This window comes from Centroberyx affinis, unplaced genomic scaffold (genome assembly GCF_046629955.1).
Source record: "Centroberyx affinis isolate AG114_WGS23_722 - 3 ecotype Tasmania unplaced genomic scaffold, CSIRO-AGI_Caff_v1 ptg004734l_1, whole genome shotgun sequence".
NCBI lineage: Eukaryota > Metazoa > Chordata > Actinopteri > Beryciformes > Berycidae > Centroberyx > Centroberyx affinis.
The window spans coordinates 1-10,122 of NW_027282291.1; the positions used below are offsets into that span (position 1 = coordinate 1).

A 10,122-nucleotide genomic window follows, 5' to 3' on the forward strand; every position below is an offset into this window, starting at 1 on the left:
TACATTCCAAATTCAAAGTAAGTAAACAGGCTGACCGATAGCTACTTTTGCAAATTTGCATTTTCCCAGATGAAGCTGTCTTTTGCTCGAAAGTAGTGTACTGTCAGCTGTCAAGTAGTGCTTCAATGTGATTTATTACCATAATAGCCTAGGAAATTACAGTGTGGACTGCACCTCACAGAATACAGACCGCATGCAGTATATTGTCTGCCTCAATAACAATTTTTTTCTTGTTGCTCTTGCATGCATGGGCAGACACATGCGGGCATACACACGCGCACACACCTCCTTGTACTGCTATTCTCATGAGGACCATCCTTTGACTACATTCATTTCCTACCCTAACCCTCACCCTCACCCTCACCCTCACCCTCACCATAACATGCCTGACTTTAACCCTTATCCTAACCTTAATCTAATCCTAATTCTAACCTTAATCCTAAAACCAAGCCCTAACCCTAAAACAGCCCTTTGAAGAAGTGAAGCCCGGCCAAAATGCCACACACACACACACACACAGACACACACAAAACCGGCTTAACAAGATCGTTGGTTCGCTGTATTTCCCTGTAATGATAGCTCATCAGTTGAATCAGTAAGCATCAGACTTCCATGGAAGGGCTCGGCTAGCCATGCCCATTGTTCCATGACTTATCATATCATGGCTGCTTTGTAATTCTGCCCCACTAACTCACTCTGTTCACAACAACACAATCTAACCTGAAACCCAAAACACATTCACAACATGCCAGTAAAAGCCAAGTGGGGAGCACAGACAGGGAGGGGAGGAGAGAGAAAGAGAAGGAGAGAGAGAGAGAGAGAGAGAGAGAGAGAGAGGGAGAGAGAGAGAAAACACACAAAGAAGAAAGAGGGCGAGAGAGCTGACAACACATTGAAAACACTAGTTTCTAATAGACTTATTTTACCTAGCCTAGCCCTAACAATAGCTCAGAGAGAAAAAAATCGTAAGAAAACTGAAACTTGAAATTAAAATATCTATAATGTGAATCTTATTTTACATTTAAAACTTTCATTCCTTGTGGTAAATCAGCAGTATTCAAGCATATTCCACTTTGCATGGACTGGTGAAATGTCATTGCTGTCAACAACAGCCCAAAGCCATTGTCGCCCAACCCATTACAGTCATAAAAGCAAATTGTGTTGTAACCAATTCACTGTTATAACTAGCAAACTTTGGGGTTGATAATTTGATGAAAAAGTATCATTACACATAATCTGAATATGTGATTGAATGTTTTCCTAGCTGGATCATAGGACAAGGCTTCCATGGCTAGAGTCCTTCCATTGCACAGCCGTTTTTCTTAGGAAGCGGTGGCATCAGGCCCGCAGACCGAGGCCAGTGTGTTGAACTTGGGCCCCAGGTCCAAGACCATGTCTGTGTCAAAGGGGATCTCTGGGATGGAGATAGCGTCTAGCTCGGGGTCGGTCCCTGTCTCCCCCTCCTCAGCATACAAGTTAGGGGCATAATCACCCAGCTCCTCTCCCGGTGCCTGGAGAGTGTACATCATCTATGCAGAGGAGGAAATTATGAAAAAGAGAAGCAGTGTTAGAAAATAAACAATATAAACTGTATAAGTAGAATTGATCAAATTATTGTCATTACCTTCCCTAGTGTCTTGAGTAGGACTTCACGTGAGAATAAATAACCGCTCTCTCCCCATGTAGAATATTTACCACTCGTCATTGTACTCTGGGGGATCAGAAGCAAATAGTTATTTGGGCATAAAGACATCAGACACTAGAGTATTGCAAAAAATAGAAAAGCTTGCTTTAATTAACTTTGTAAATCCATTTTTCCTAGTTGCACTCTAAACATGTGAAGCAAAAAAGTCACAAGTGCAATATGTGACAGAAAAAGGGCTCATAGTATAAAGGGCAATTTTTAGCCTGCAGTACCGTGTGCATAGAGTTTCCCTGCTGATACCGTCCAGATCTTCGGCTCTGGTACGTGGAATACTCAGAATAGGCCTGTCCTCCTCTCATACTTGATGATTTAGATATTTTCTGGAAAATGACATTATACTGTATATTTCAGCAACTTTGTGCATTGCAAAATGTCACTGTTCAATAGACTGATAGACATCTGCCTTTTTGAGCTTGCTATTACTGTAAATTAATCTAGAAGACGTTATGTTACGTTGGATTTCCTTCCCTTTTTGGCCATCTCCTTGCTTTAAAGTAGTAGTAGGAGTAGTAATAGTAGTAGGAGTAGTAGCAGTAGTAGTAATAGTTGGAGTAGCAGGAGTAATAGTAGTAGTAGTAGTAGTAGTAGTAGTAGTAGTAGTAGTAGTAGTAGTACTAGTACAGTAGTAACATGTATATAATGTGTATATTGAGATATATATACAGTATATAAGGATCCCACATAGTATAGAGGGTAATTTTTAGATTGCAGTACCCTGCATACAGAGTTCCCTTGCCGGTACTGTCCACCTTCTACGCTGTTTCCTTGGTACATGGAATACTCTGAACGGGCTCGTCCTGCTCCCATAGTTGCTGACCCGGTTACTGACTGGAAAACAAAAGACAAGACATGATCACATTTCAATAATGTTTGAAATACTATATAACTTGAATGAGTTGCAATACGTCACTGTACAATAGAGTGAGAGATATGTGCCTTTATAAGCTTGTTATTAAGTTAACCTAGAGGACATTTCACATCACTTACTGGCTTCATCTTCTTTGTTGAAAACTCGTTTTGACTGTATCCTTGATTGAAGTTATGTAAAACCACCTGTCATAAAATTAAAGATAATCTTGTTATTTTTATCCCACTGTTATATTTCATCAGTATTCAGAGTACAATAATTCATAAACTACGAAAAATAACCTCACTTTGCAACTGATAACAATGCTTATACAACTTTGAAATTGGTTTAATAGGACTGAGGGTCTACGGAATTTACTAAGCACATAAATGCTAATGCTAATTGCTAATTTTCAAATTCTAGTTGATCCTGCTCCCATAGTTGCTGACCTGGTTACTGACTGGAAAACAAAAGACAAGACATGATCACATTTCAATAATGTTTGAAATACTATATAACTTGAATGAGTTGCAATACGTCACTGTACAATAGAGTGAGAGATATGTGCCTTTATAAGCTTGTTATTAAGTTAACCTAGAGGACATTTCACATCACTTACTGGCTTCATCTTCTTTGTTGAAAACTCGTTTTGACTGTATCCTTGATTGGACTTATGTAAAACCACCTGTCATAAAATTAAAGATAATCTTGTTATTTTTATCCCACTGTTATATTTCATCAGTATTCAGAGTACAATAATTAATAAACTACAAAAAATAACCTCACTTTGCAACTGATAACAATGCTTATACAACTTTTAAATTGGTTTAATAGGACTGAGGGTCTACGGAATTTACTCAGCACATAAATGCTAATGCTAATTGCTAATTTTCAAATTCTATTTGAAGAAAATGAAAAACACCAATGTTTTCATATTACAGCAACAATCAGGTATGGGTAATTTTATACGGATGTATTTTAATTATGTATGTATTAACCTTGCAATCAGTTCCCATGCTCTCGGTGTTACATGGCATCAGATATTCTCCTGAACCTCCATCTGGCATGGGCTTGTTCTCCCTCTTGCATGACAACAGAAAAGCCAAAAGCAGAATGCCTGCAACATAAAGAATATCACCAGTTCACCACACACTGAACACAAACCAAATCAGCAGTAATAATTCTACAGTGTTATGTCCTGAAAGAGGCATTTAAGATTTACTCATAACAACAAAGACTCTGTGTCATATATGCAAAGCAGCCTACACAGTTCAGCAGTATTGCAGAGAGGAGGCAAGTGAATGATCTTGCTCAATGTGTTCTGTAGACATTGCCATGCCTCCTAACGGCCACTAGGGGTCAGATAGGCTAACAGTGAGTGAGTGAGTGAGTGAGTGAGTGAGCGGGATGAGTTACTTTACAGATCCATGAGTTGCTTTGCATCTAAAAATGTTAAAATATAATGTGAAGACTGTGTGAAAGAGGCATTTGTTTTATGTTTTTGCACATTATCATCCCACAATAGGGTTATATTATTCTGGAATATAATAATGGATGTGTTATGGTCGTGCCTCCTACCTAGAAGGAGCAGCATGGCAGCAAAAATAATCCCAATTGCTCCTCCTCCCACTGTGGAGGCAGCAGCTCGGCGGTTGCGACAGTTGGGCTTCATCGGGTCCTTGCAGTTACACACAGTGACGGAGAGGTTGTGGACGGCCGGCTGGCCCTGCAGGTCAGACACTTCCAGGAGCAGCTCATGGTGTCCAGCATGAACTGTGTTTTCTTTCACCAAGTTGACTAAGTAACCTGCACATACAGAATGAATCAGCAGAGTGGTGGTGGTGAGGGTTTTATAGTGATATATAAATTATGAACATTAATGTACAGGAGACTGGATGATTCAATAGCAGTGACATTCTTGTTCTATGATCTCGACTACTTTTGAGCCCCAAAGAGTTTTTTCTGAAGTAACGCTCACCATTGTCTGGGTCAACTCTCCACTTGTCCTTCACATCTCCGAGGAGCTTGAAACGGAAAGGTCCACTATAGGGGTCTCCGTCGTGGTCAAAGGCTGTGATGTTGGCCAGTGAGGGGGCATCAGAGAGGCACATGTCCATGGTGTTTACAACCAGGGTGGGAAGATTGTCATTCTGGTCTTTCAGATGGATGTTGAGGGTTCCAGTGCCCGTCATTGGAGGCACACCTGGCAGTCACAAACACATATTGTAAATTTTTGTTTGATGATAGTTTTCGTTCTAATGTATTCTAAAGAGAATGTGATTGCTGTAGCGGGTGTAACGCATATGTAAACAGATTTTCATACCGCTGTCAACAGCACGTATTGTGACATTATAGATATTGTCCTTCACGAAGGGTGACTCTCTGTCCATGATCTTTGCTGTGGTTATTTTTCCAGTCTTGGAGTCTACTGTGATCCAATCTGCAGGATCCTCTTCTTTCATGTATCTATAACACACATTTGCGGTCTGTTAGAAATTCCCAGATTCTACATTGACATCCTAATTTAGAATCAAGAAACTCTGCTTGTTTTTTTTGCAGATATGAAATTGTATATAAAACTGTGACTTAAACTTGGAGCTAGTATCTTTGTCACTTACACAAACTCGTTTGCATAGGTGCCATCCAGGTCTATGGCTGTAAACGTCTCCAGATAATGTCCCACAGCAGTGTTCTCCTCCACCGTAACATCTCTAACAGCGTTGGTGAAGATGGGAGGTTCGTTGACATCTTCCACACTCACTGTCACATGGCGGGTGGGTAGAGGTGGTACCAGCCCAGACTTACTGCTGATAGTCTCTACATTCCAAAGACCAGTGGTGGGACGACCCAGGACTTTGCATGAGTAATAAGGGCCTTCGTTCTCTACTCTGACAGTCAAGTTCTTCAGAGAATCTGTCTCATAGTCCAGATGCTGTAAAAGAAGTGAGGATTGAATGTTGGTATAGAGACAAATATCAAAATTCATGTTACAATGTGATCCTTTTATGCCTTCATCAACATCCTAATCCTAATCTACAGGTTAAAGGAATAGCAGTCTACTAAGTCTCACTCATTTCCTCAGTTTTACTAGATTTCTGTCTTTAGCATTTGTTAGCATTGCTGGTGCAATGCATCCGGTCAATGGGCCCAAAAACACTTTTCTGAAAGAAATATTTTTTGAGTCCTTCTGTCTAAAACACCATTGTGTAACGGGCAGGAAACAGTGTTATATGTGCATTTTCAGAGAGATGTTTTTAGTCTCATTTAATTTCATCGGTATTGCTAACAAATGCTAACAACTTCTGCTTCCAGTATTTCTACTATTAAAACACTGAAGCAAGAGCACTTTGGATGAGGTGAATGACAGGCAACTGCCAAAAATAAAGGAAACACATGAGTGAATGAGGGATACAAAGTATAGTGAAAGCAGGTGCGTGTCCACAGGTGTGGTTCCCAAAATAAATAATTAATTTGCATGCCATCATCAGGGTGACGTATAAAAATGCAAAGTAGACCCATTTGCCCATTATTTTGGCTACCGTGGTTTGAAGAAGACTCAATGACTTTGAGAGAGGGTTGAGTCCAGAATCTGAATGGGAGGGACACTGTAGTTGGTGCTTGGGATGCTTAAAGTCCTTTTTACATGTAAAAATTCACATTTGTGAGTGGAGCTGTGCAAAGACCACAGACAGCGGTCAACAGAAGAGTGGAAAATGTCATCTCAGGGTTGTCATCCTTCAACCTTTTCTCAACAAGCAAATGAGTACCAGTGGCACTGTTATGGTGTACGCTGCATTTTCCTGGTATAGTTTAGGTCCGCTGAACCCCTTGGAGGGTAAATGCCAATAAATACGAAGCCATTCTCCCATCTACAGGGCATGAATGATGTCAAAATGCACTGAAGCTGTTCTGGGAGCTTCTGATGGTCCAGTGTTCTTTTGTACCCGTGTATATTGGTGTTTCTATTATTTTGGCGATTACCTGTAGCTTGAAAATATGGATATGTGTGTGATCAAAAACATACCTTATCTACATACAGGAGCCCTTCATTTGTATCAGGGTCAGTAGTGATTCTGAAGTTGTTGTTTGTGTCTCCTTGGATTTCATATTTAGCCCTCCAGGCTGCTGTACCTTTGGTGTCTTTGTCTGAAACTTGGAGTCGCAACACAAGCACGTTTTCCACTCTTTCCTTGACCCTTCCTGGACCCTGGGACAAAATGGAAATAGAAATTTGATCATAATTCTAGATAAAATGCAGCATTGTCTTACATTAATTTACGTCTATAAAGGAGAGGAAAGAGCTAATTGCTCACAGTTTGTCCTGTGAAGACAGGAAGGTGGTTGTTTCCATCTTCTATATTGATTATGACAGTGCAGGTGCTGGAGAGCTGTATTTCTTCTCCACGATCTTTGGCCTCCACTAGGATTGTGTATTTCTCCGCTTTCTGATGGGGGAGCAACCACACAGTCATTTTCAAAAATTAACATTCAACATATTTTTTTGCCCAAATTCGGCATTTTTATCATTTAAGGAGATGGCAATGCTAAGATCTAGAAACAACTGTGTTGACTCGACTCACCTCGTAGTCCAGACACCCTTTAAATTCAATGGCTCCCGTTTCATCATTCTGCTTTATGCTGAACTCCACATCAGATGGTTTAGGAGTGACAGAGACTATTCTCATATCAAATGTGCCATTGTTGGTCGCACTGTTGTCTCCATCCATTGCCTTAACAGAGAGCAAAAATGTGCCTGGCAGCATTGGAAAAAACAGAGTTATTTATACACAGAACATTGAGTTTTATAAACATTTTAATTAATGTAAATTATCAATTCATGATAACAGCAGTAAACAATTACATAATCTATTTGTGGGGTGGTTTAAAATAATTAAAATTTTACCTTGTGAAGTTGACTCTTTTAGGTCGATCTCATATGTTTGCCTCTCAAAAATAGGAGGGTTGTCGTTTATGTCCAAAATCTGCACCTCAACTCCTAGTCGTGTGTCTACAACATTTTTGTTTGTATCATGTGCCTCAAACGTCAGCTGTAATGCAATATGACAAACTGAGATGAGATTATAGAAAATAAATATTCAACACATATGGACCCCCCTCCCGCACACACACACACACACACACACACACACACACATACACACACTATGATATACAGTAGATGATATGTCCTACCAACCTCAAGTTTATTGTACTGCTCATAGTCCACTTTGCCATGGACAGTGACCTCTCCTGTTTCACTGTTGACTTGTAATATGTTCTTTGGATCCATTTCAACACCTTGACCATTCAGTTTGAGGAGTGTGAACTTCTTCTCAACTTCAATCTGTAGGAGGTCAAAACACAACAGCAGTGATTATTGTGATGACGGTCTGTATTTCTGCATGTCCGTGTCTTCCTGTATGTATTGAACACATCCATATATTATGATATTCGGTTTAGTAGATACTCACCATGCCCAGGCTATATGGGAACGGTCCTTTATTTTCTTCCTCAATAGAAAAGGAATCTATAATCCAGTTTCTCTTCTGTCGCTGCAAAATATCTGAAGACGATCTGTGGATTCCCAGACACTACAGACGCATAGAGAGATCCATTTGTGAAATAAACAGTTAATCCAAAATTCAAATGAAATTTTTCTCTGCTTTGTAGCTTGAAAATAAATAAATAAATGAATACTTGAATACTTTGACGCTGAACTGAATGTTTTTTCCTGCCATGCATTTTCAAAACACCCTTCCATTACATTTGATGGAAAACTCCCCCTCACCCCAAAAATGAGACATATTCAACTGAAGAGTTCATTTTCAAGACACTAGATATCCAAAAATCATTACCTGAATTTTCAAACATTTTTATTAATCAAGGTTTTAAGTTCTGGAGTTTAAATTTAAAAGCACAAAACATATGCAATATACAGTATGTATATATATATATACACTTATGTATATATACATAGATATAGATATAGATATAGATATAGATATATATTCATTTTGGAATAAATCTCACTATTATGTGAGAGTCAGTCAGTTTTATCAATCTTTCAGAAAGCTCTAGTCCAATGAAACAAGATTGCAATGATACTAAGACAAAACCTGGAGCTGCTCCATTGGTTGTGATTAATAGATGTTTGTTTTAACTTTTAATTTTATATGGCTTTCATCTCGTATTAGTGATAAATGTTACCAACCAGAAAATCTGCCCATATGCCTGTTCAATTTTAAACATATAAAAAAAAGCAGTGAAAACATTATCTCACATTATCACAGTTGTTGGTGATTTGATCAGTTAATCAGGAAAATTATGGTGACTGAGGACGTATGGCACCTGATTTGTATTGTTCAGAGCACAAATGTCTTTGTAGCGTCCTCTCTCAAACAATACATCCTAAACGCCCTCATATGAAGTAAGCTGAAACTCCTGTTGATGGTCTCTGAATTGTAAGACTCTTGGAAGAAAACATATACTTCAAAACCATCAGGCTTGTTCTTGGAATTTAAGGCAGAAAGATTAGTCCTTACCAGCATCATGAGAAGACTGATAGGCATTAACTCCATATTATATCCAGGTGATATGTTGTCATGGAATACGTTAGTCCAGAGAATGGACAATTGTCCTTAAATGCACCTGAATGGAAGTGCAACTGCAGGATAATACAGGCTCTGGCTGCAGTATATATGAGTGGGAGGGTTAGTGTTGAATGAGTGATCTCACACGCATACCTGATAGGTTCAGCCAAGAGACTCGGAAACTTTGTCTGGGTGTGTACAGAGTAGACTACATTGTGTGTGTGTGTGTGTGTGTGTGTGTGTGTGTGTGTGTTTGTTTGATTTCATAAACTCATAGATTTCATACTGTAGGTTTCATTTATGAGTTTCTGAATTTGGATTAGCCTACAGAAGTGCAACAATTGAGTCAACACAGACAGAACATTAATCCTGTGGGGAATTTCTCCTTTGAGGGGATATTTTATGAGGATACAGCACTGCCAGCTACCAACTAGTGCTTAGAGCCAATGAAAATTTGCCTATAGTATGTAATTACTTTCTCTTTGCCAGGAACTAGGCAGCTTGCCGAAACCTGTTGGCTGGCTGCTGTCTCACCGACAGCCATTTTAGGCGAGTGGGCTTCAACTGTGACAGCCCACTTTTTTACCACTGTATAATGATAATAATAACAACAACAACAACAACCACAACAACAAAAATGATAGTAATAATAATAATCCATGTAGTCAGTCATCCAAAACAGATTTGTGGGATTGGTTAATACAGAAAAGTTATGGACTATTTCCATTTATTTTGCCGGCTTGATTCACTATTTGTTAAGCCTCAACCTAAAAACAGCCAGTTCCCTGCTGGCATGAGCCTGAAAGAGATGTGAGGCGTGTGGGACTGCATGGTGAATTAATCATTTATTGTTATTATTCTTTCACGAGAAATTGAAGCCTGTTGCCATTTTCCAAGTTAAGTTTATTATTTGTTCAGAATCTGTTCCCTGTTGGCATTGAGCAGATCTGAAACAGTTGTGATTGACAGATTGCCTTACC

At 39.3% G+C, this 10,122-nt stretch overlaps 1 protein-coding gene across 2 annotated transcripts; it reads right to left on the reverse strand.

Moving 5' to 3' along the window:
• Positions 1 to 115: 115 nt before the first annotated feature.
• LOC139665904 (cadherin-2-like) lies at positions 116 to 9,211 on the reverse strand. Of its 2 annotated transcripts, XM_071544943.1 has the most exons (18): positions 9,095 to 9,211; positions 8,024 to 8,143; positions 7,750 to 7,896; positions 7,456 to 7,600; positions 7,133 to 7,305; positions 6,866 to 6,997; positions 6,577 to 6,759; positions 5,171 to 5,484; positions 4,876 to 5,018; positions 4,531 to 4,755; positions 4,131 to 4,358; positions 3,551 to 3,669; positions 3,172 to 3,237; positions 2,693 to 2,758; positions 2,420 to 2,533; positions 1,918 to 2,025; positions 1,625 to 1,711; positions 116 to 1,529 (listed from the first exon to the last, which is right to left on the reverse strand). In XM_071544943.1, exons 1-18 carry the CDS (start codon positions 9,128 to 9,130, stop codon positions 1,323 to 1,325), a joined length of 2,613 nt encoding a protein of 870 aa, XP_071401044.1. In that variant the 5' UTR covers positions 9,131 to 9,211; the 3' UTR covers positions 116 to 1,322. The 2 variants fall into 2 exon arrangements, with proteins under 2 accessions (XP_071401044.1, XP_071401045.1); XM_071544944.1 differs by lacking the exon at positions 1,918 to 2,025.
• Positions 9,212 to 10,122: the final 911 nt, after the last annotated feature.

What these genes read in the sequence shown, in the direction of transcription:
- LOC139665904 (XM_071544943.1), bottom strand. Translation starts at nt 9,130, where the DNA reads ATGGAGTTAATGCCTATCAGTCTTCTCATGATGCTG. An exon ending in ACCTATGCAAACGAGTTTGT is followed by an intron (nt 5,019 to 5,170) that starts GTAAGTGACAAA and finishes TGTGTGTTATAG; the next exon opens with ATACATGAAAGAAGAGGATC. An exon ending in CAACAAAGAAGATGAAGCCA is followed by an intron (nt 2,759 to 3,171) that starts GTAAGTGATGTG and finishes ATTTTATGACAG; the next exon opens with GTGGTTTTACATAACTTCAA.